Source organism: Malaya genurostris, chromosome 2 (genome assembly GCF_030247185.1).
Source record: "Malaya genurostris strain Urasoe2022 chromosome 2, Malgen_1.1, whole genome shotgun sequence".
NCBI lineage: Eukaryota > Metazoa > Arthropoda > Insecta > Diptera > Culicidae > Malaya > Malaya genurostris.
Window position 1 is genome coordinate 76,927,880 of NC_080571.1, and position 26,343 is coordinate 76,954,222.

The 26,343-nt window shown below is 37.7% G+C and overlaps 1 protein-coding gene across 1 annotated transcript in view; it reads right to left on the minus strand.

Annotated features, from left to right (window-relative positions):
• The window catches only part of LOC131432746 (zinc finger protein squeeze-like), a 128,647-nt gene extending 106,301 nt beyond the window's left edge, over positions 1–22,346 (minus strand). The window contains exon 1 of the mRNA XM_058599236.1: positions 20,529–22,346. Within this exon, the coding sequence (XP_058455219.1) occupies positions 20,529–20,906 (378 nt within the window). The 5' untranslated portion in view covers positions 20,907–22,346. The remainder of the gene's footprint in view (positions 1–20,528) is intronic.
• Between the last annotated feature and the right edge of the window lie 3,997 nt (positions 22,347–26,343).

The following is a 26,343-nucleotide window of genomic DNA, read 5'->3' on the forward strand; positions in this document are numbered from 1 at the left end:
GTATAAGCATTTAGAATTATCTGACATCTTTGAGGCACACTTCTGAACAGGTTTTCATTCATAGCTTGTTGAAAAAAGAATGCCATATTTTGCAAATTTTCCGAGATAGCTGCTAACAGAACAGGCCTTTCAAGGACGTTTAGATTAAAACGAGCTTTGTACTCCCAATCATTCACTTTCACCTGATGTTTGACAGTCGGTACTGTTTTCCAATCATGCACGCTTCATTCGTAATCGCACTGAAACAGTTACTTCAATCGCGAATATCATTATAGACCATTCGTAATTCTTACGTTTTTTCTAATAGTTTTCTGGGTTTACTGTTTTTATTTCGTCGAAGTTTTCATCGTAGTTTATTGAAAAAATAAAACGCCGAATTTCGTGAGATAGTTACTTTAAATTGGAAGCAGGCTATCGAAAAACATCTGCTAACAAGTGTAAGTATCGTCAATTTAAATACTGCGTAAAATGCTTCTGGCCCTGAAAAGCACCCCCGAGTATTCTCTTGGACAGGACGCTGATGGACTCGTTACTGTTTCCAAACCAGACACGTTTCAATCGCAACAGTATTAAAAATTAATTCCTTTGAGATATCCATTTTCGATCAATTCTTATGCTACCTCGTTGTTCCATATGGGTTACGTTAGGATTAAAGGTAAAATTAGATCTGAATAAAACTAGAAGTTTGTAGAATAGTATTGATGCTTGGCTTCTTGTAAACGTCGCCTAATCCTGCCGAATAGTGTTGTTCCTTAATATCTGCTATCATATTCTCGTGCTTTCTGGAAGTCGCTTCTGCCACAGCCCACGTTCAAGGAAAGTTATCAACTTTTTTTTGTCTCCTTGTAGCACCCACTTCTCAATTAATCGCTTCATTTTTCAGACTATTTTAACTACCGCAGAGTACGACAGCTCCGGGCCGGGAAGAAACGTTTTGCTGAAAGACCAATTTTTTCGAAGTTTCTTATATTCGAAGTTGCTTACTAACAACCGTTTCCTGGCCGACCAATCCCGAAAAGACAAGTAATTTGGGATTTTAAATGCTCATTAGTTGTTGGCAATGGACATTTTTTCAGTTTCGTTTCGTTCGAGATATCAGAAAAAAAAACAAATATTTACCCTTGCCCAATTGTTCCACTTGAACTGCTAAATTGTACTAGACGTTCGATTTGAACTGCTAGTTGCCTGAAGAGACGAACCAACCAACAAAAGATACTAAAATCCCTTGAAGTCTTTAAAAAAACTTGAATAACAAAAATGTAAATATTCTTCCAATTAAAAAAAGCGAATCCATTGACACATTCCCGTTATTTAAAAAAAATTATCAAGAAAAACTACAGAGAAAAAACATCCACCATGACCGCACTCGTTCGGTTCAGATGCCACCACACACACCGACCGGTCCCGATAAGGGTGGTACCTACAAAAAAATGAACACCGCAGTGAAGCCACTGATTTGGGGTTTTATTTTCGACACCAAGACGCAAAAAAAGGCTATCTCTGCTGCCCGGCTGCTGTCGTCGTGTAGGTCAGGTTCTTTGGGGCATCACGAAACAATGGCACAATGGTTTTTGCACTCCGGAACGGGAGAATCTATTTTTGGTTTATTACTCTGCTAATTACTTACGAGTATTGATTCGGGATAGTAGCTTGAGTTATGTTTCTTTTTTTTTTGCAGCAACAATTTTGCTTTATGTGATCCAGAAATTAAACGCTTGTTACAGTCAATTTATGACCGATAAGGCTTTGTTATCTGGCTCCCGAGTCAATAACGTCCTGGGGCCAGGGCATACGGGGCTTGATCGGAGAGAATTACGTAGTATTTTTTGCAAAATTTTCAAGGTTTTTTCATGATTCATAATTGGGGCAATCGAACACAAATCAGTCAATTTGACCATAATCTATTCGGTGTAAAAATGGTTGAAACAAATTTATCAATTGGTCGAAAACGATATTCGCGGTTGAAGCAACTGCTAATAGTGCGGTTTACGATGAAAGCGTGCCTGGTTGGGAAACAGTACCGACTGTAAAGTTATTTCAAATTCAAATAGGTTTTGTGAATTTACAAAATCAAAATTTGATACAATCAGATGAGTCGGGAGTCAGTTTCTAATTCGGAGCAGCTATCTCAAAGGAAATATGGAAGTTTTGGCGCTCTCTTCCAACAAACTACGCCGAATACCTCCGTCGTAAATTTACCTCGAAGATCTCAATTGTGGTGGAGCCAACTAATTGATTGGGCCGAAACATTTTCAGTGAATTGGACTGTAGAGAATAGTTGAACTGAATATTTTGGCTGCTTCCAAAACATTCGCGCCTTCTTTTATATGCTGTAGTCAAAGATGGACCGTTGAGTTGCACAGTTGCGTTAATTTGAACTGCTATGCCCTGGGAAGTTGAAGACGGAACTTAAACGAGAAACAGGTTTTTAAGCGCTTAGCATTTTTATTTATTTTTTACCATGGAATCACTGACTTCTAGAGTCAAAATACAATTTTGACACTTTGCGTTTGATTGGGAACCGAACGCAGATGATCGCTAAGAAATCGGCTGGAGATCAACTTATAAAGTTTAAACATTAGTGCGCATGTTTTATTTTCGTTGGAAATTTATCGAGAAAGCGAACCTTCGAAGGTCGCAAAACAATCCGACATTTGTAGATAAAGTTATTAAAGGAAAACCGACACAAGGTTCGAATAATGGCTCATTTCTTAATATATCTGGCATCACTGCTGCTATTGATCGTGATGATTTGATTTTTTTTATTGTGCTAAAACGATTGATATGAGTTATTTGTTGTTTTCACGATACTTACTCAGCTTAGTATGAAGATTCTTATTAATTGACAAAGCATATTCCAAAATTTATTGTGAAGATTTAAAAATCATGAAAATTATTTTTTCGTCTTTATAAAATAGCATCATCCATATCTTCTAAACTATATGAGATAGAGAGTTTACGTCTTCGGCAAAGTTATTGAATTTGAGTTTATCTATAACTAGAGCTTTGTCGAACACACGAAAGACCTATTTCTTAAAATTAAAAAGTTTTTGTGTGAGTTTTGAAACATTGCTTATTGCTCAAGAAAAATCTTCTTACTAAACTGAGTAACTATCGTGAAGACATCGAATAACTCAGATCAACCTTTATAGCATAATTAAAGATAGTCAAATCATTTGACGACCACAAGCAGCAGTGGTGCCAGATGTATTGAGAAATGACCCATTGTTCGGATCTTTCCTTGAATAACTTTTTCTACAAATGTCAGATTGTTTTACGGTCTACGAAGGTGTTCTTTCTCGATAAATTACCCACGAAAACAACTGATTTTTAAAGTTTATGAGTTGTTGATCTTCAGCCGATTTTTGTTTTTGTAAAAAGTCAATTTCCCCATACTAAATCCCATACAAACTTTAAACACGAAAAGTTTAGTGGAGCTGATATCAAAATTTTGTTTCACCCTAATGACCACGCTTAGCGTATGTTGGTAGTTTTTTAACACGCTGAACCTAAAGTACGTCAATTTTCTACAACATCTGATCCTTGGATGTTTGTTTTTGTTTTATGAAATTACTCGCCGGTCAAGAAGTTCGGTCGGTCTGATGAAGAAAACGACACTTTTCTCGTCAAATTTCGATTTTATTCTGAAATGTTTTCTACTTCTAAGAATAATTCAATTCTTTACCATCATATCTCTTTAGCCTCAAAAACGCTTCAGTCTCAGCGACCAGACCTCTCTATTCGATGCCAACCTCTTTTCAGTAAGCTTCTTTTTCAAATCTTGGAACGGTGAATAGTCACTGAGGGCTAAATCAAGCGAATGTGGTGGACGCTTATGTGATCTTGAAATTTAGTCATAACAACGATCAACTGGTGCATTTGATCAGCTATGAGCAAACACAGCATCCAATTCGCGAACAATTTTCTATATTTTCAAGTGTTCACGCGAATGCACTTCTTTGTGGTATCTTTATGATGTCAGAGCTATCTCCTGCAACGTCACTTTTCGATTATCCGATGACGATGGAATCAATTGGTGTTTGCAAGATAATGTTTAAATTCATGTTTTATGTTTATTTTTTTAATAAAAATCATTGTTTCATCAACACGATTCGATTTTATTCATGAATGTTTTCTGCTTCTAAGAGTAATTCAATTCTCCAACACTTTTATACCATCACATTTCCTTAGCCTTGAAAATGCTTCAGTTTCAGCGACCAGAGCTCATGGTTCGATGCAAACCTCTTGTTAGCAAGCAAGTTAGCAAGGTTATCCTATGTTTGTGCTTTGTGCACATAACCGTTTTTACTTTTCTTTACGTTTCGTCTTAGACTCGTCAGTGCAGAGCAGTTCAAATTGAACTGCTTAGTGCAAACTTAAACAGTTCAATTTGAACCGCTAAGCAGACGTAAAGTTAATGCTACTTGCAAAACACTTTTTCAATTGGCACCGAAGTGCCATGTCTGGCCGATTCAGGTATGGTCATTTAGGGGTTATCCTAAGTTTGTGCTTTGGGCTTAGCGTTTAGCGGTTCAAATTGAACTGTTTAAGTTTGCACTAAGCAGTTCAATTTGAACTGCTCTGCACTGACGAGTCTAAGACGAAACGTAAAGAAAAGGAAAATAGTCACTGTGGGCTAAATCAGGCGAATGTGGTGGACAAGCAAAGTCTTGGCATTACATTCCTTTTGTGGAATTTGCCCTTTGTGTTTCAGCAGACTTCGCAGCCGATTCTTAGCGTACAGAATCATTGCATGGCTAGTACTATGGATTATACTGACACTAAGAATCCTTCCAGGTCGGGGCTCAAACATATGACAACTGGTTTGTATGTGGTGGACCCGGATGCGATTTTCAATCCTTGGAATTGAAGCCATAGCAACGATTAACTAATGCATTTGATCGGCTATGAGAAAACACAGTACCAAATTTGCGAACAATTTTATTATATTTTCAAGTGTTCACGCAAAACTGTGAATGCACTTCTTTTTATGATGTCAGCTATCTTCGGCAACGTCACTTTTCGATTATCCGATGACGATGAAATCAATAGGTGGTTGCAAGATCACGTTTAAATTCATGTTTATTTTTCTTCGTGTTTCGCCTTCGGCTAATCAGTTCAAATTGAACTGCCCTCTTGCGACTAGCAGTTCAATTTAAATCGCTTGGCTCGAGATGGCAGTTCAATTTGAACTGTTTTAAGTACTGATGAGCTGAAGGCGAAACGCGAACAAATAGAAACAAAATATGTGCTTTTTGCACAAACCAACAAAACCCCTGAATGTTCATGTTTATGTTTATAAAGCCATTTTTTTACTTATGCAGTATTTTTTTCAATTAAAAAAACAGTGTTTTTTCACCAAACGCTACGTTTTGGGAATTTTGAAACAGTGAAGAATGTTTCAATTTTCCCAAAACGTAGCGTCACTAAAAGCAGAATAATTAACACATCAAATAAATCGAATGTCATGGAATTTCGACAGATGACATCGGAAGGATGTCTCTTTTTAACGCAAGAGGGATTTTCGATTAGTAACGCCATCTGTCTTTCAGACAGGAAATTTTTTACCGATGTGTTATCCTTTAAAAGTAGTTCATGTTTTTCACAATTCGGACTGAAATTTCCCTAGTAACCAATAAGCACATACTAATGCCGCATTATGACAGCAAATAATCGCTAATTGGCATTTCAATCGCACTTGAGACTGAATTAAGGCCGACATTGGCAAAATATACGGCTATTCATAGATAATGCTTATTTATGGCTGGTGCGCATTCTGAAATTCGTCCCGGGTTGGCGGTTCAATGCATAGGGCGCTGGTTTTACAAACCAGTTGTCGTATGTTCGAGCCCCGACCTGGAAGGATTCGTAGTGTCAGTAGAACCGTAGCACTAGCCATGCAATGGTTCTGTACACTCTGAATCGGCTGCGAAGTCTGTTGAAACAGAAGGTCAAATTCCACTACAGGAATGTAATACCAAGGCTTTGCTTTTTTTTGCGCATTCTGAAAGCTGATTTCTGATTGATTTACAACAGACGAGCTTTCAGATTGCAGATACAGAGCTATAAGTAATGTTGGTGCTCATAAAAGGCTATTTTAATGCCATTATTAGTGCTTACTGGTTACCTGGGATATCCTCTTAGTTTAACTAAGCATAGCTATCAGGAATCAACAATTTCCCGCTGCCCAGAAGATCGCAAAATGGAAGGGGAAACGAGTGCATTGACAAGGAATTATCTACCAAAGCTACCCTACAATCTGGACTGTGGGCTTTCTCCGATTTGGTGTACTTCGTGAACTGGACATTTCAATGTTTTTTTAATGTTATTTAATATTTCAATCAATTAATTAATTGAAGGTAGATTACAAGTTCTCCGTAAAGTAAAGTAGGGGAGACCGGGGCTACCGGCTGGATACTTTTAGGAAATTTGTAAAAGAATCGTTTACAACTAGTTCCCCTGAGTTATCTAGACAGTTGTGTATCTTCAACTTTCAGCTAACATACCCAATTTCATTAAATATATCAAATGTATCTAAAAAATCTGAAGTTTTTACTCAAACACGATTGGCGCCAAGCTGAATTGACTTAGGGTGAAGCCAGAGTGAGCGCGACACGCGACGAGATGCGTAACGCGAAAGTTTTCCGATGAGAAATAGTAGCGAGTGTCAAAGTGACAGTAGTAACAAAACAATATAATTTATTTATATTCCTATTAATTGAAAGGAACATTCTGATCAATCACTGAAGCTCTATCCGAAGTTGTAGCTTTTTTTGCAGAATGCAAATCTTTCTCACGCGACAATGTTTTTTTCTCAAGTAGTTTCAACTTTCAAAGTTCTACTTCCAGAAGTAGTGCCGATTCGTTATTCTATTCGGAGTTCTCTTCCACTTTCTTGCTGAGAGGCGGAATAGAAGAGTAACTTGGCTAGTTCGAATATTTCAATCTGGCCCTTCTTCGACGGTATCTATCATGTAATTGTCGTTGTAATATACAGAAGACTTTATATTCCTCGAAAATTTTTATGGATATGTTTGATGGCGTAAAATGCCTGTTGAAATAAAGCCAGCTTCTTAGCATTTTCAACTAAACATTTATAGGAAATTTATAAACTTTTTCCATCGAGATAACTCGAAATATTCTCAAAACTCACTGCACTTTCATTGACTGCACATGCCAGTAATTTTTAATATTTTCGAAATCTCTTTCCAACACTTGCGCATTCTGCTAAAACTGCTCCGATTAGAGCTTTGATATCAATAAAAGTATCTTCTTCCGTCATAATGAAAAATAATTTAATAACCTTTGCTCGCTCGTTAATCGCATGAAAAACTGTGCACGTGCTGCTTGGTTGTTTGTCGCACCGAAAATCGCTTGTCACTACGCAACGCTTCGTGTTTAAATACAGAACTTTACTGGTCGCATCACATCGCTTCGCGTCGCGTGTCGCGCCCACTCTGGCTTCACCCTTAGTCACATGAACTCACATGTCACATGAAATCGCGTTCACAAAGTCTATCCTTGGATCGAAATAACAGCTATAATAGTTTATAAGATATTTAAGCTGCCCGGAATTACCCCGTATCCCGGCTATCCCCGGTCTCCCCTATTCGTAAAAAGTTCGTTTTGTTTTTGAAAACCACCCGAAAAGAATGTCTATGTTATTTTCCATTTTAATCATAACGGAAGACCTTTTAAATACAAGATCTATTTTAAAGCACAGATTTTGGCCAATTTTCGAACCTCGAACCCATGGTGCCTCCATCAGGTTGACGAGTCCCGTAGCCAATGGCCAATGCTCATAATCGAGCTCCAAGCAAACTCTCCCTAACAAGCATTTTGGGAGCAGATAAGATTAAGATCATTGCGATTGTGACCATGAACTCTGGATACCAACGGTCATCTTGGGGAACCCGCAGTACATTGTAGATTGTACTACTGATCCATCGGAACGATTGACGGCAAGCCTAGAAAATGCGCCTGCTTTTCTGCTCCGGGGATCTCCTACTGATTCCTGATTGGACTCGGTACCAAAACCCCAGAAAAAAAAAATAAAAACAACCACGCATGATTTACAACCGCGCGATAATCAGCTCGTTTTGGTTAATTAAGTTAAAAGCAAGTGAAAGGAATAGCACATGACAAATTCATTATGCCGAAATCGGGGTGAAAGGAAACGCTACCTATGCATGTTTGGCTGGCGCTATGACACCTGCTGCTACGCTTTTTCTATGTTGATATTGTGTTTGATGGGTAGATGCCGCAACAAAAAAAAATATTCTGCTATTCTGCAGAATTTTTATCCTTATCGTGGCTCGAATCGGTTCGAGTGAAATCTGGTCCGGAGTTTAATTTCCCACCGAGTTCTAGTTGAATCATGATTCACCGAGCGCGACTGACAGAGTACCGTGCAGTGGAGTGACTTATGCTAGTTATCAGTCATGCAAATGACTTGATTGCCAAGCGATGAACCCATTTTTGGAATTTTTTCACCAACAGATCTCTTATTCCATGCAAATTTGGCGCAAATAAACAAAGAGAAACGATCCTAAAAGAAAAGTGAATTCCCAATACAATCGATTGACTTTGGTATTTCCATTTAACTATCAAATTGAGCACAATCCGAATGAACGCAACCGGACGGTGCTTCCGTGAGCTGGGAGGGGGTTTGCATGCATGAGATTTGTCACCGAATCAGATCACTGCCCCGGTTCAGATCACCGAAATCATCCGTGCCCATCATCATCGCCATCGCCACGTTTAGCCGTGTGGAACTGAACGCGGGTTCGCGAGGGACTCGACAACTCAACACCTGGATTGAGAATCGCGACGCAGGAACCGAGGAGGAATGGAGCACCACAATTCGAACACAAAGAAAAGGCGCGCTTCCGAGTTTTTCATTTTAATTAATTCATTTATAATAAGTCAGCGTGTTTCGCAAACCTGAGTGTCCGATGTTCGAACCGATGGTGGACAAGGGGGGAGGGGGTAGAATTTGAAGTACAAAGAAGAAGAGGTGTGCCGTTTGCTAAGCTACTCGTTCCCGGTGTACTTACAACAGTGGAACTTTGGAAGGTCACTACTCTGTACGGAGTGGTGGCACGGAATGACGTTTTATATTTTGCGCCTAAATTGCGCTCGTTGGTTGTGGATAAACCTTGGTTGATAATTATCGAAATTGAATTGACCCGCAGTGGTTTGCTCTTCGAAGGCAGGACTGTCGAACATGAAAGCAGTGATAGCGATGCGAATTTTGGGGCTTGATGTTAGATTGAGATATAGCGAAATTCGCCAACGAAATATTATTTCAAAACTAATAAGCTAAATACTTTCAGAACGGATGAATCGAAAATCCGTGGAACTGCTATACAATTGAGCTGCCCTGAAAATGGGAGATACACATATCCCAGAAGCAACTATAACTGAAACACAGGAGTTCTATTCCTATGTCTGAAATTGTTACATTTAGTCATTTGTCACTCTCGAATAATAAACCCGAAAAGGAAGTAGCTGATTGTCTAAGGTGGAGAATGTTAGTTGCGATGTATAGCCACACTAAATCCCCAACTTACTCACAACTTCTGCTTGTCTATTAAATTCAGTGAATCTTTCGAAGTTGATAGTATATAATTTAAGAAATTTTACATCGTCTGGATTTTACAAAAAAAAACCTGTTTTAATCCACCTAGTGGTGTGATAATGCCTTTCTCTTCTTTCATAACAGTCTCATAAAAATATGTTTCATACTTAAAAAATTTTGGATACTAATTTTGTCACCAATTGATTGAGATTGATTCGAGTAGTTCCCCAAAGCATGCTTCAGTGTTTATGTCACACAGTCGGCATCATTTTTCCAAACTAGTGCTTGACATTTGCGTTGCCTATTTGTAATCAGTGATGCTAATCTAAAAAACCTGTTTTAATCCACCTAGTGGTGTAATGATGCCTTTCTCATATCAATAAAACTATCATATATAATACACTGAGGTCTTTTTTTATGCGGCCTTTTTTTATGCGGTTTTTTTTTACGCGACTTTTTTTATGCGAATTTTCAGAGTTATGCGGTTTTTTTTTATGCGAAGTTTCAGAGTTATGCGGTTTGTTATGCGGTTTGCCCTTCTGCGGTCTTTTTTATGCGAAGTTTCAGAGTTATGCGGTTTTTTTTATGCGAATTTTCAGAGTTATGCGGTTTTTTTTATGCGAATTTTCAGAGTTATGCGGTTTTTTTTTATGCGGTTTTTTTTCATGCGGTTTTTTTTATGCGGTACGTAAATTCGCATAAAAAAAGACTTCAGTGTACTGTGGTATTCTTCAAAATTATTTTTCTTCGATTCTTAAAAGAATAATCGAAATAGATTTGTTTGACCGTCTACTGATAAAAACTATCAAATTGGAAAAGATTTGAGGTCGATTTAGAATTTTTTTTAAGGTTTTTCCCCATTGTCAGTGATGGTGTACAATTTTTAACACACTTTACCCTATATTTCCGGATCCGGAAGTCGGATCCGCATGAAATTCAGGAATAACGCATGGGACTACAAGACCTTTCATTTGAACCTAAGTTTGTGAAAATCGGTCGCGCCATCTATGAGAATAGTTGAAACACATATTTTCTTTTTTTTGCACATTTTACCCCATAACTGTCGAACCGGAAGTCGGATCCAAATAATATTCAGGAATTTTGTATGGGACCTTAAGACCTTTCATTTGAATCTAAGTTTGTGAAAACCGGTTCAGCCATCTCTGAGAAAAGTTAGTGCACTTATTTTCACAACTTTTTGCACATTTTACCCCATAGTTCCGGAACCGGAAGTCGGATCCAAATAATATTCAGGAATTTTGTATGGGACCACAAGACCTTTCATTTGAATCTAAGTTTGTGAAAATCGGTTCAGCCATCTCCGAGAAAAGTTAGTGCAAAAAAACGTTACATACACACATACGCACATACACACACATACACACACAGACATTTTGCGTACTCGACGAACTGAGTCGAATGGTATATGACACTCGGCCCTCCGGTCCTCGGTTCAAAAGTCGGTTTTCACAGTGATTGCATAACCTTTCTATATGAGAAAGGCAAAAATTTCAACATTTTATGTTTACTGAATCCCATATTACTAAACTTTTTACACCATCCAAAAATTCTAAAATTTCACTGAGTTTTTTTTTGTGCTTATTTTTAGTAGTTTAAATTTACAGATCTTTCTGAAATTCTGAACAGTTTGGAATTAGGGTTGTCACCTGTGCGGTAGGGTAGGGACGAAGCTGCCGGACTGCAAGACCCACAAAAACTCTGTCGGGCCGTAGTAAAACCGATAACTCCTAGGGATTATATTCGTTGTGACGTAAAGTAATAAAAAAAAAGTTATCTTCTGAAACTGGACACGAGCTTGCAACGCTGCTGATTTTACCAGCCAGTCAGTTGTCGTCTGTCCGAACCTTGTCTTGGATTTTGTCATTCCTAGTATCAGTGGAATCGCGGCAATTGTTCTACACTTCACAAAAAAGTCATGTAAATTTACGTCTCGATAGATGCACATAAAAGGATGTCGCAATTGAGCTAAATTTACATCCCAAAAGATGTAAAAATATGCCATGTCAGTAATTCTGATGTAACTAAATTTGACATCAATATGTAAAAAAGCCAACTTTGTTACCCCCAAATTTATGCTCCGTGCACATAACCATTTTCACATTTCAATATTAATCGATGTGATGTCAAATCTTCACTCTCAAATTTAATTTTCAATTTTTTAGAGTGTATATATTTACGAATCGGGTGCGAATTCTGTTGAAACAGAAGGAAATATACTGACTTTGGTTTGAGATTTTCAGTTATGTGAATTCTTCTTTAAATTTAATTATTTTTTTTTCAAATCAAAATTTTTCAGATCTTTTGACGCTTTTTAATATCGACTTTTCTTATATTTGAATTTATCAAATCCTTGCACTTCGCCAATGTAAAAGTTCGAAATATTCTGAAGTTTCGTTGAATTTTTGCTCTACTCATTTTCAATCGTGAGAACTAACAGGTCTTTTGAAATTGGAAGTAACTTGGGACGCGTTTTTATTATGGCAACTCATTGTTTTTACATGCATTTTCTTTTAATCATTAAAGCTTGGAAACTGTAAATTGTACAAACATGGAATTCAAAAATAAATAATAAGAACTCGATAAAACACTTCAAAAACATTTACACTGAAAGAAAGATTGAATGGGCTTTCTACATTTCATCACATCCTTGCTCTCTACCTTGAGTACTTTCATTTTGTAATTCTCATTCTTTGTTTTATCAAAGTTGTCTCAGCTAAAAGTCACAAAAAAGGAAAAAAAATATAGCCTTCAAAAAAAAAAAAAAAAAAAACAGAGCAATTTTAGAAATTAAAAGCAGAAAAAGTGGCAAAATCAGAATCGACTTTTATTTAATTTGATCGAAATTTGGTACACGTTTTCAGAATGGTAAACCATTTGTTTTGAACAGATGGAGATACCGATTGGACTCAAGACTGAGTTTTAAAAAGGGCGTATGTATTTTTTGCATGCTTTTTCCTCATATCGTGATAACTCTTGAAACTGTAAATTATACAAAAAGGGTGCCCAAAAAAAGTTGCAGGAAATTGATCAGGCACCCTTAAAAGAATATACACTGTAAAAAAAAGTTGACTGCTTTTCCTTAAATTAAAAAAAAAACAACCGAAAAAATTAAGTAAAAAGCGTCTTTCTAATATATTTTTTAATAATTATATTTCCAGCCTTAACTTAAAATCCACGTTTTGGTGTAAATTTGGTTAGTGTGAATTGAGAATTGATGAAGGTACAGCTAAAATAATTTGCAAAACTTTTGATAAAAAGTATTCATTTAGATACCAAAATAAAAGTCATGAAAATCTGTTTTTTGTTTTTTTTTGCATAAAATTGGAGTGTACGTATCTTCTAAACTATATATGATAGAGCGACCACTAGAAGCAGTGTTGCTTGTAATATTAAGGAATGAGCCATTGTTCGGACCTTGTAAAGGTTATTCTTTATTAAATTTTTTCACAAATGTTGCATCGCTTCGCAGGATTTCTTCGTCATAAAATTACCTTTTTTTAAGTTCCGAGGTAATATTTTCTTATAAACCCATGGATTTGAAGGCCAAATTAAATTCTCCGATGTCCCACGACCTTTTGTAATATGAATCAAAATCGGGGTATGTGAAACCAGATGAATCATTTCTGGGGACCATAGACAAGGACCAGTAATGTTGTTATTACCAAGTAAAGGTGTAGAAGGCAGTACTGACGATATCTGCATACAAAATTGGGATGTTATAAAGTAATCGATTCTTAAAAATGATATTACTGAGCTTCGTGCAAGGTTCCCTTCATATTTATGGGCTCGGATTTATATTGAGTCCAGCAAAAAATTAATTGATTTCTGTCTAGGACAAGATTTCTTGTCTCATACCTTGTTCTAACAGATTTCTGTTTAGAAAAAAAAGATGTAAAAATATGCCATGTCAGTAATTCTGATGTAACTAAATTTGACATCAATATGTAAAAAAGCCAACTTTGTTACCCCCAAATTTATGCTCCGTGCACATAACCATTTTCACATTTCAATATTAATCGATGTGATGTCAAATCTTCACTCTCAAATTTAATTTTCAATTTTTTAGAGTGTATATATTTACGAATCGGGTGCGAATTCTGTTGAAACAGAAGGAAATATACTGACTTTGGTTTGAGATTTTCAGTTATGTGAATTCTTCTTTAAATTTAATTATTTTTTTTTTCAAATCAAAATTTTTCAGATCTTTTGACGCTTTTTAATATCGACTTTTCTTATATTTGAATTTATCAAATCCTTGCACTTCGCCAATGTAAAAGTTCGAAATATTCTGAAGTTTCGTTGAATTTTTGCTCTACTCATTTTCAATCGTGAGAACTAACAGGTCTTTTGAAATTGGAAGTAACTTGGGACGCGTTTTTATTATGGCAACTCATTGTTTTTACATGCATTTTCTTTTAATCATTAAAGCTTGGAAACTGTAAATTGTACAAACATGGAATTCAAAAAGAAATAATAAGAACTCGATAAAACACTTCAAAAACATTTACACTGAAAAAAAGATTGAATGGGCTTTCTACATTTCATCACATCCTTGCTCTCTACCTTAAGTACTTTCATTTTGTAATTCTCATTCTTTGTTTTATCAAAGTTGTCTCAGCTAAAAGTCACAAAAAAGGAAAAAAAATATAGCCTTCAAAAAAAAAAAAAAAAAAAACAGAGCAATTTTAGAAATTAAAAGCAGAAAAAGTGGCAAAATCAGAATCGACTTTTATTTAATTTGATCGAAATTTGGTACACGTTTTCAGAATGGTAAACCATTTGTTTTGAACAGATGGAGATACCGATTGGACTCAAGACTGAGTTTTAAAAAGGGCGTATGTATTTTTTGCATGCTTTTTCCTCATATCGTGATAACTCTTGAAACTGTAAATTATACAAAAAGGGTGCCCAAAAAAAGTTGCAGGAAATTGATCAGGTACCCTTAAAAGAATATACACTGTAAAAAAAAGTTGACTGCTTTTCCTTAAATTAAAAAAAAAAAACAACCGAAAAAATTAAGTAAAAAGCGTCTTTCTAATATATTTTTTAATAATTATATTTCCAGCCTTAACTTTAAATCCACGTTTTGGTGTAAATTTGGTTAGTGTGAATTGAGAATTGATGAAGGTACAGCTAAAATAATTTGCAAAACTTTTGATAAAAAGTATTCATTTAGATACCAAAATAAAAGTCATGAAAATCTGTTTTTTGTTTTTTTTTTGCATAAAATTGGAGTGTACGTATCTTCTAAACTATATATGATAGAGCGACCACTAGAAGCAGTGTTGCTTGATATATTAAGGAATGAGCCATTGTTCGGACCTTGTAAAGGTTATTCTTTATTAAATTTTTTCACAAATGTTGCATCGCTTCGCAGGATTTCTTCGTCATAAAATTACCTTTTTTTAAGTTCCGAGGTAATATTTTCTTATAAACCCATGGATTTGAAGGCCAAATTAAATTCTCCGATGTCCCACGACCTTTTGTAATATGAATCAAAATCGGGGTATGTGAAACCAGATGAATCATTTCTGGGGACCATAGACAAGGACCAGTAATGTTGTTATTACCAAGTAAAGGTGTAGAAGGCAGTACTGACGATATCTGCATACAAAATTGGGATGTTATAAAGTAATCGATCCTTAAAAATGATATTACTGAGCTTCGTGCAAGGTTCCCTTCATATTTATGGGCTCGGATTTATATTGAGTCCAGCAAAAAATTAATTGATTTCTGTCTAGGACAAGATTTCTTGTCTCATACCTTGTTCTAACAGATTTCTGTTTAGAAATACGAGACTAAAGAACTGAAGATTTTTCTTCGAAAATGAACGGCAATCCAAGATATTTTGTGAATACTTGTTTACTTATATGTCATTCTTTGATAATTTATCTGTACCCAAACCAGAAAACAGTCAGGAAAATGCATGATGATGGAAACAGTTGAAATGAAAATTAAGGAAAAAAAATCCCCGCGCATGAAATCAAAATTTGTTTGCTAGCCCGAAGAGGTGAATGACCGTAAGGGTGAAACCTTTATAATCGAAACAAAAAATGTTGCATGATCTCGGAGCCTTCCGGTGAATAACCACAACATATTTAAGTTGGGGATAAGTAAAATATAATAATAATAATCATCATCAACTCGAAATCGAGCTCTGACAATAAAAAGTACGTATTATTATGTGAAATTCACTTGATTAACGAATTAACAGGTACTAGGTAATCTCAAATGTGGAATTATTCCATCGATGAATTCATTATTTTCCGACCCGAACAGAATTGATTTGAATAGAAAACCTGAAACATCAAGTAATTTAATTAGCAGATAAATTCGGAATTTCAAGTCTGGTATTTGAGTTGAGCTCGAGAAATTGAATCGATTTTCTGTATGGGACATGATTTTTTCCTACATTTTTCTATTTAGAACAATGAGACTGAAGAACGAAAACGGAAAGCTGATTTTACTTCGGAAATGAAGAATACAATCCAAGATATTTCTGGTTTGGACTTGTTTGTTTTTATATTTCTTCGAAAATTGACCTTTTATCAGTACCCAACAAAAACAGGAAAGGGACTGATGAAGGAAACAGCGGAAATGAAAGTTCGGGAAAAAAATTGGCCCACCGAAACATGATTTTATCTGGTTCTATGAAATGGAACCTTCAATGGTGTTCGAAGTCGCTGAAGAACCTCCAATTTTGTAAGGGATCGCTGCGTAGTTCAGCTCGCAATATCCCGTCCCTATCACATCATCCCGTAATCAAATTTGTCTTACACAGAAAATAGGCAGTATTTATTATTTGACTATTTTTACCTAAATTTGGTGTTTTGAATCTTTTAATTTCATTTACTCGTTTCATTGTTGTTAAAACACAAAGAATCACCAAATCAAACACAATAAAATCACCCAACAGCCGGAGTTGCGCTGAATAAACTGGAACTAAGATAACCCTATTCCGTCTGAAATTGAGTCAACTGCACAGCAAAAAATCATGAAATTTACAGGTTAGGCAAATGCACCTATGAAAACAATTCATAAGAACGTAATCCGTGAAACGACTAAATTTTACAAGAATGATACAAATATACGTTTAACAAATCCCGCCTATCAAGCAAACGTGTAAATTTACATGTTTTAGCATTTAAAAATATATCAGAATGTCTATATTTAAGTTAGATTTACTGTAAAATTGAGTGATTTTTGACGCTCGAATATATCGGTCACAGAAGACGTAAATTTACACGATTTGCTCAAGGTGTGTACACAGCAAAAAAGCTATGAAATTCACAGGTTACGCAAATTCACATATGACACAATTCATAGAAACGTAATCCGTGAAACGACAGAATGTTACAAGAATTATACAAATATACGTCAAATAAACCCCACCCATCAAGCAAACGTGTAAATTTTTATGTTTTAGGAATTGAAAATATGTCAGGATGCTTATATTTAACTTAGATTTACTGTAAAATTGAGTCATTTTTTGACGCTCGAATATGTCGGTCTCAGAAAAACGTAAATTTACACGATTTTTTCTAGGTGTGTACACAGCAAAAAATTATGCAAAGTACAGCTGACACAAATCGACATATGACTCAATTCATAAGAACGTAATTCGTAAAATTATAAATTTACCTTTTTCAGAACTTAAAAATATACCAAAATGCATTTAAATATGTATAAATGAGTTATTTTTGACGCTCAAATATGTCGGTCACAGAAGACGTAAATTTACACGATTTGCTCTAGGTGTGTACACAGCAAAAAAGCTATGAAATTTACAGGTGACGCAAATTCACAAATTGAAACGACTGAATTTTACAACAATGATACAAATATACGTCAAACAAACCCCGCCTTTTAAGCAAAGGTGTAAATTTTCATGTTTTTCGGAATTGAAAATATGTCAGGATGCTTATATTTAACTTAGATTTACTGTAAAATTGAGTCATTTTTGACGCTCAAATATGTCGGTCACAGAAAAAAAGAAATTTTTCACAATTTTTCCTAGGTGTGTGTAACTGCTGTTGAGTTGAGTAAATATTACTCATTATTGAGTAGATATAACTCACATATCGGCACACCAAAAAAAATTGAATTTTACAGGTGACTTAATCCCTCATACGATGTAATTCATAAAGACCTTATTTGTCAAATGACGGAAAATTTCATTTGTAATGACTTAATGTTAGATTAGCTTGAATTTTACTGGTTTCGACTGTAACTTGCGTTCCTCTAGCAGGTGCGACTGTCTGGCCTCTTTTACCAGCCAAGCAGACGTGTGCTTCTGTAGCTCAGTCGATTAACAACGTGCTTTGCAATCCAATGGTTCTTGGTTCGAGTCGCGGCGCTCGCTATCAGTATTAGTATTATTTCATGTAATGAAATTTTAGACACAATATTAAATGTTCTTCCATGTAAATTTGCGTGAACTGCGACGCTCCTTTTATGTGCATCTAATAAGATGTAGAATCACAGGTTTTTTTTTCGAAGTGTGGGTATATAGGTGTCTTTTACAAATAAAAAACACTTTACCCAGTGGCGTCTCGTGACAAAATTCACGGGTTGTGCACTGACTTTGTGGTATGATATCAGATATAACAGTTCGTTGTAATTAAAAACTAAAGCTTTAGAAAAGGATATTCGCTTGTATTTTGCAAGACAATGAAATAACGATATACTTTTGGATGGCAACTTATTTCGTAATATCGATACATACGGAGAGTTCGGTTCTCTGCACGTCGAGCAAATCTGTCAATAACTTCATCAATAAAACCGCTGCGACGTTGCAACTGAGACAGCAATTTGTTTTCAACTGCCATAAGCATAAGCCACTGAAGGTGTGCACACTAATTCTCACAGAGCCAAAAGTGACAGAGAGAACAACAAACCTCAGAGCTGAGCTGAGTGATTCCTTTTCTTCTGTGCAGTAACTTATGTGCACGGAAAAGACACTAACACTGCGACAAGAGATACTAGCTTTAAGTTGGATGTATATGAAATCTGTGTAAATACACGCAGCTTCGATGCACAAGTCAAAGTACTCGAACTCAGAGCGCCCCGGTAATGCGACATTAAAAGATCGTTTGGCTGTTATTGGCCAGCAAGCGTAAGTAGCTTAGAGAGAATGTGTGCATATTGTGCTGTGGATGAAAATCGCGACCTTATTACATCGAATAAATAGAGAATCTAAAACATAATTGAATGCGGATCGGAATGCAGATAATTCCTCCAATTTGACCGGTTGTGCAGTGCACGAGGTGCACATGAGAACGAGACGCCACTGACTTTACCTAAATGTAGGTTACTGAAAGGAACCTCGGAACTAGAATGGAAAATATTCAAAATTAAGTAATTTTCCGGTTTCGTGTATGTTCCCCTGAGCTGAGTACTAATATGTGAGATTTTAACTTTATCTTTTTCATCTTTTCTTTCTAGCAGAAAAATTCAAATAAGTCTGGTAATAACTTAGATTAGTTAGAGTTGATTCGACGTTATCGCATTGCATTTTGCAGCATTTTAGGAGAGGATGCTCGTCTGCTTAGAAATAACTTCATCCGAATGAATTCTTGCACATCAAATCAGTTTCTCACAGGAAAAATCTCACGAATTAATTAAAATCAGACAAGTTCTCTTCCCCGTTCACCATGCAACGGCACTACCCTATTGGGTAGTTCCAATAGGAATCCCAGCTAGCGCACAAGGTCAGTAGGAAACATCGGAAAAAGGGATCTCGGAACGGAACGGAATCAACCACGAGACACCAGACTGTCGGAATGTACATACGCATGTAGGTACCGAAAAATGCTGGCCGACCAGCTATGATGATTGTGTTCTTCGTCTTCTTCTAAACTTTCCCAAAAAGGTGTTTATCCCTCCTAGTCCTCCAGTGGCCCGGTTTTCGTATGTGTACCGTATCGTAGAGCGGACGAAAGAAAGCGAGAGAGAGAGAGAGAGAGAGATTGAGAAAGAAAGAAGGAGAGCAATTGAAGACTGGTTTATGACAACGGACGAACGGACGGACGGATGGAAAGGACCACTCTAGAGCTATCGTTGTGCTATGCTGTGTGTGTCCTATATAGAGCAAAAGGGGACCGAGGCCGATTCGGATCTGTGTATGCAAATTTGGACAGCAGAAGGGAAAGTGAGATTCCCACTTTGAAAAAGAAGACGCTGGGTGCGCTAGGGGTTTCTGGACAAGCCGGGAAGACACAACCAGTACCAGTAGCAGTCGGATTTTGACGGGAAGAAATCCCGAGCAAGCGATCCGATTTTCATTAACATACATGGGATTGTTTGTTGGGAATGATTTTTCTGGTCGTCTTCTTTTTTTCTTTGGTGAAGAATTCCGATTATGATATTTAAAGTCAATTAAATTCGATTGCAAGCTAGACTAAATTTGAAGCCCCCGTTGGCTTCTAAATTCAAACTTGCAAAATTATGTTCGTTTCCGTTCGTTCGGCAAAATTTGTTGTTGCACACTTAAGAAGGAACCGAACGAGCAAAAATTTACAAAAAAAAAACTACAAATGAAAATAAAACCTAAAAAAATCGCACATCGCTAGAAACACATGAGGTAGGCAGCAAAGGCACAACAGACCCGAAAACCTATCAAGTGTCTTCCGCTTTGCATTCAAATGAGCAGGAATCGTCGTCGTCGTCGTCGCTTGCACTTTGGACGGCTCCACAGGCTAGCCTAGCCTAGTCTAGCAGCCGCAGGGTCCCATATCAAATAACTGCTGTTTTATGAGTTGCGAAATATGTGATACTTTTTTTATTTTCTATACCCGGCAGGGCAACAGGGTTGAACGTTCTTCGGTTCCTCTCTGAGCCGGAGCTTTCAGGGAAGTAAGTACAACTGATTTAATGAATCAGGAATGATTCCTGAACGTAAAGCACGGAAAAGTACGGATTGACCTACCTTGGACTCGTGCATCTGGGCATCGCTGATGGACAACGGTGTGGGCGGTGTGGACGGGGCACTGTAGTGGTGCGGTTTCTGATCCTCCGGGTGGCGCATTTCGCTGTCCGAGTTGTTGTTGTTGTTGTTGGCCGCAGCCCGCTGCTCGTCCAGCACCTGTTTGTGCACCACAGAGGCATAGTCCAGCCGGTCGTTCTGCTGGTGCCGCAGATCACTGATGTACGGTTTGTAGTCGTGGACGATGGCCGAACGCAGATCGGTAGAATTGGCCGCGCTGAGGGCGTTCAGTTGGCCCAGCACTCCCCGTTCGTTCATCGATCGCAACTGATCGATCGACCGGTGGATGTGACTGTAGTCCCCGGTGGGGATCTCGGCCATCAGCGGCGAGTTGTGGTAATCCAACCCGCCGCCGGGCCGGTACTCGATCGTTCTACCCTCCAGGGTGCCGGCTGGGGGATGATGGTGGTGGTGATGTTGTAGGGAGAGAATTTTGTGGCCGTTTTCGGGGGACCGACGGGATTAGAATGTCACAAAGTAGTGTTACCAAAGAGAGCCGAACGATTCGCAGATCTTCCCACGGAACCCGTCAACATCAATCACTTCACACAACAACAACGAAAAAACTAAACCGACCAATTTCGATCGTCGGCTGGCAACTTCCTGTCTTATCACTTTGAAGTTTTCCTGGATCTGTTTACTTTTCTCTGTCGGTCGATAAACGGTCCCCGCAATCAGCACTCGGATTTTTTTTTCGTCTTCGGTATTTTCTATACACACACTTTCATTCACTGCGAGCAGCAGCAAATTTTCCGCCGGTTTCCCGTTCAGATGTCTGCTGGTTTTCTCAGTCGTTTTTTTCAATTTTTCGGGGGGGTTCTCTTCTCTTCTCTTCGAACGACGGGGATCGGAGCTGCTTTCCAAAAACACAAAAATGCTACCGCCGCAAGCTCTCACGTACGACGAATTTTACGACACCACATCGGTCCGGAACGGTTGCGCGGGGGCGCTCAACATCACCCCGCTGGGGAACGGTTTTATGTGGTATATAGCGAAAAAATAATTCGCATAACAACAGAGAACGATGAGTCAAAAAACTCTGCCGAAATAAAACGAATAAAAAAAAACGGTTGCGGGTGTGCGGGTGTAATCCGATGAACGATGCACGGACGAACGGGGCGGAAAAAAATATACACACACTCTTCACCCGTGTTCTATTCCGGGTTTTTAAAGTTCAGCGAAGCGCATTAACGAAAAAAAAAGCAAGAAATAGAATCAAATCTTTAGTTTTGTAGTTCCAATACGCCTCCGGAACTCGCGCGCGTGATTTGCAGTTTCACCAAAAAGTAGAAATTCACTTGACACACTGTCAAAAGCACTCCAGGCACCAGGAATACTATTTTTTTCTCCAATCACTTAACCGCTGGCATGTGCGCGCAGTGTTGTTTTTGTTTCTCGTCTGTCAAAAAAACGTTTGATCTCTAGGTAGTTTGTGCGATACCAAAACGAACAAACAAAAAAAAAACACTATCAAATTAAATCGAATTTACAAAACGACAAAAAAAATCACTAATCCTCTCGTCGAACTTCTTCACTGCCAAAAACTTGTCGAGCGGTTTGAACGTCGCGCGGAAAAATCTAGCCGGACTCTCGCCGTGGTTCGTCCTCGTCGCCTCTAGGTCTCTCTCGAAAAACGCCAAACGAGCACAAGGGGGCGCAAAACGTGTGTTAATCAGCGCAAGGCAAAAACTCGACTGGTTTTAGAAAAAGTTTTTGGTCCTCAAACTTTTTAGCATTATAATCTTGTTCGGTTTGATGTGTGCGGTGGTGCTTGCTGCCTCTCCAACCAGCCAGCCAGCCCAGAGTATAATACACTCAGGCGCGCGTCATTTTTGTGTACATACATTTTTATTTCTAAAAAGCAGCCAGCAGCAGCAGTTAGTCAGTGCTAGAGTGAGGAGAGGAGAGCCGATGCCTGCCGCACGGGTTTGTACATATGCATGGTGCTGTTGCTGCTGTTGCTGGTGGTTGGGTTTTGTGTTGAGCGGAGAGCAGCAGCAGGCCGAGCGAGCGAGCGAGCGAGTGTGGAGGGTTTGAGTGTGTGTGGCTGCATAATACGAAGAAAAAACCTAGGGGGAGAGAGAGAGAAGGAGAGAAAAAAAAGTGATCATACACACATCACTCAGCCGTACCAGCCAGCAAACCAGCAGCAGCAGCAGCAAAAGCACCGGAGCATACCGACAGCCTAGCCGAACTACAACAGCCTATATACAGGAGCCGTCATAATCGAGTGCTTGTGTACATGCCAAATTAGGTGTTAGGGGTGCTCACAAGCGAGAAGGGATTTAATTAAACAAAAAAAAAAAAGAAATATCCACCTTTTAACGAACTACCGGAATAGGGTTTTTTAATGCGCACTTGATAAAGGAAGGAAGCTCTCACAAAATAATGTTGACAAGTATTTTTTTCGAATTTCACTCGATATTTTTACATTGGCAGATTAATTTTAGTTCGGATTCCGGAGATGTAATCCTGTAACAGAAACCAACAGAATGAACTTTTTTTTATTTGCTCAATTTTCTCGCGAAGCGATTTCTACAATCATTTGAAAGTGAATTTACAATTGATTACGTTCAAAAAGGTTCTGACTTTGACACTTCTGATTCGAAGAAATAATCGGGTGAGTGACGTCCAAGTAACCACAAGCATTGACCAATAGCACTGAGCATGAAATCAACGCTAATACGACATAAATGTATTGTAAGCCTAACATTGCGTTTAACTCGTATATTTGAAATTGAGATGCATACAAACATTGCAACTACGTAGCATCATAGTTTGCTCGATATGATTATAAAGTGCTAACATCAAACGTACAAGCATTAGCGATTTAAAGCTGAAAAAAGTGTTAGTGCTACTTTCGAACAACTATAGTGTTATTATAATACCGATATATTGCTTAGGTTTTGCCTTTCTCATATAGAAAGGCTATGTAATCACTGTGAAAGTCGATTTTTGACCGAGACCAGGAGGGTTGAGTTTTATATACTATTAACCATATACCATTCAACTCAGCTCGACGAACTGAGCAAACGTATGTGTGACCGCCCGTGTATGTAACAAATATATGCTCTCACTTTTCTCGGAGATGGCTGAACCGATTTTCACAAACTTAGATTCAAATGGAAAGTCTTGGGGTCCGACTTTCGGTTCCGGAGCTACAGGGTATTATGCAAAAATTAAAGAAAAATTATGCACTCAATTTTCTCGGAAACGGCTTAATCGATTTTCACAAACTAAGATTAAAATGAAAGGTCCTATAGTTTCCCAAAAATTTCTAGAACATTTCATCTGGATCCGACTTCCGGTTCCGAAACATATTAGTTTGTGGGCATTTAAACTCAATTCGGCCCTACTGGTTCCCCCTTTTCCTATTCCGGAAGCACCGAAAGTAGTGAAGAAAAACTCCAAAGGTAGAACTCACTTCGACTTCTCAGCGACACCTGAACCGATTTTTACAAATCTTGGTTTAAATTGAAGCTCACATTGTCTCAAAAGCTGCTGTGAAATTTTATCCCGATCCGACTTCCAGTTCCGCAGTTACAGCGCGATGAGTGTCAAAGTTTTCAAACAGCGTTATAGAATGACAATCCAAAAAAAAGGAACGGTTACGAATGTCTGCTACTGGTGTGTGAGTTTGGTAAAAAACGTTGCTGCGGTTGATAAAAATATTAGCTATTTTATGGTAAGTGTGATCGAAAGAATATAATAATGTCAATGAATTGAAATTTATTTGAAAAAATAAACATACATCGGAACTTTATGCTTTGGTATGCATATGCAATTTTCAAAGCAGTTTTCAAGTTTAGAATTCAGTTCTAGAACTAATTCGGAAATTTGTTTCTGTGAATGAGTTATAGTATCAGGTTTACAACTTTGCTTCCGACGTTTTACGATAGGTGGCTGTACCGGCTGAGGCTGGTCAAAATACATAGATGATAATGCCTTTAAAGTGAGTGTGTACAGTGCCTTACGAATTGTCATCGCCGTTTCAGTGACAGTTGTTTTTGTTTTCGTATTATTCACGCTCGAAAATGTCTGTTTATGTGCCCAATTCTCGCCATATGCGGGAAGTTTTACTCTGTTACAATCCGAAAAAAATGCAGCTGAAGCGCATCGAATGCTCTCAGAAACTTACGGTGATGCTGCTCGGAGTAAAAGAACGTATCGGGAGTGGTTTCAACGTTTTAAAAATGGTGATTTCGATGTCGAAGGCAAACATGGTGGTGGAAGTGAAAAAACCTGTATTTGGTGGGATCAGCTCGGTATGATTTACTACGAGCTCTTAAAACCGGGTGAAACCATCACAGGAGATCGCTACCGAACGCAACTGATGCGCCTTAGTCGCGCGCTAAAAGAAAAGCGGCCACAATATCAAGAGCGACATGACAAAGTCATCCTCCAACACGACAATGCTCGGCCTCACGTCGCAAAAGTGGTCAAAAAGTACCTGGAAACGCTGAAATGGGTAGTCTTGCCCCACACGCCGTATTCCCCAGATGTCGCCTCTTCTGACTTCCACCTATTCCGTTCGATGGCACACGGCCTGGCAGATCAACGTTTTCAATCCTTCGAAGAGTTGGAAAAATGGATTGCTTCATGGATAGCGTCAAAAGAGGACTCCTTTTTTCGAGCCGGGATCCGAAAATTGCGGGAAAGATGGGAGAAAGTTGTCACTAGCGACGGACAATGCTTTGAATAATACATCTGTAAGCACTTTTTCGCAATAAAGCTTTTAATTTTGGAGAAAACGGCGGAAGCAAAGTTGTACACCAGATACTAAATTCATGACTTGATGTCTTGATCTGAATTCCAAACCTGAATTTTGCAACCTGAGCCTGTTCCAGATTTCGGAATGAGACCTTGAATCCAGCTCCAGAATTCAGTCCTGACCAAGAACTTTAGTTCTGGTGTTGATAAATAAATGATGGCACTTGTAAACATTCGATAAATTGCACAAATCGGTTCTTTTTAGAACACTTAAAAATATTCCCAAAGGATTATGCGAAGTTTACATCAACTGAGTATCTAAATCCACTGTTCAATTATCAAGTAGCGACGATAAACTTTCTCTCATTAGAATAAAGCGGATTGGAGATAAACAGAATTTTATGGAACAAATTGAAAGCTCCACTGAACCCCTGAAATGGAGGTTTTGTAATATTATTTTCATTTCTTATGTTTATTCGGCGAATTCTACTCCAAGAATAGCTCATTGCAAATCTAATGTAAGTAAAAATCGAATAATCAAATATTTCGACTACTAAATAGAATTTTCTGAATGAAAATTGAAGTTCAACAGTCCATATTCTTTAAAACAAATCTCAAATAAATGCAGTATGGAATGAAATTTTTAAAATAAGCCAAATTTCTGTTCATGGAGATGTTTTTAAATACAAGTTCATTTCACAAACTTAAATAAGGGGTGGATGAAAAACAATAATAGATTAATATATATTAATACTAAAAAAAAGACCGCATCCAACTTTTTTTCAACTATTCGAACAAAATGTTATAATTTTCGTATTGATAGGTGATAGGTATTGAAAAACATTATGATTGGAAGCCAGTAATGAAAATTTCTAACTATTGATGTAGCCTTTTAGAAAATCCACCACAAAGCGCATTTCACTGTTCTCACTGAATAAAAGCGTGGCCTTGTTAGCAGTTGAAGTAAAACAACTTTTAACAAGTAAAAAAATTGTTCAGATATGATATATTCATCGAGGACCTTCTGTTTCTGAAATAATTACACATA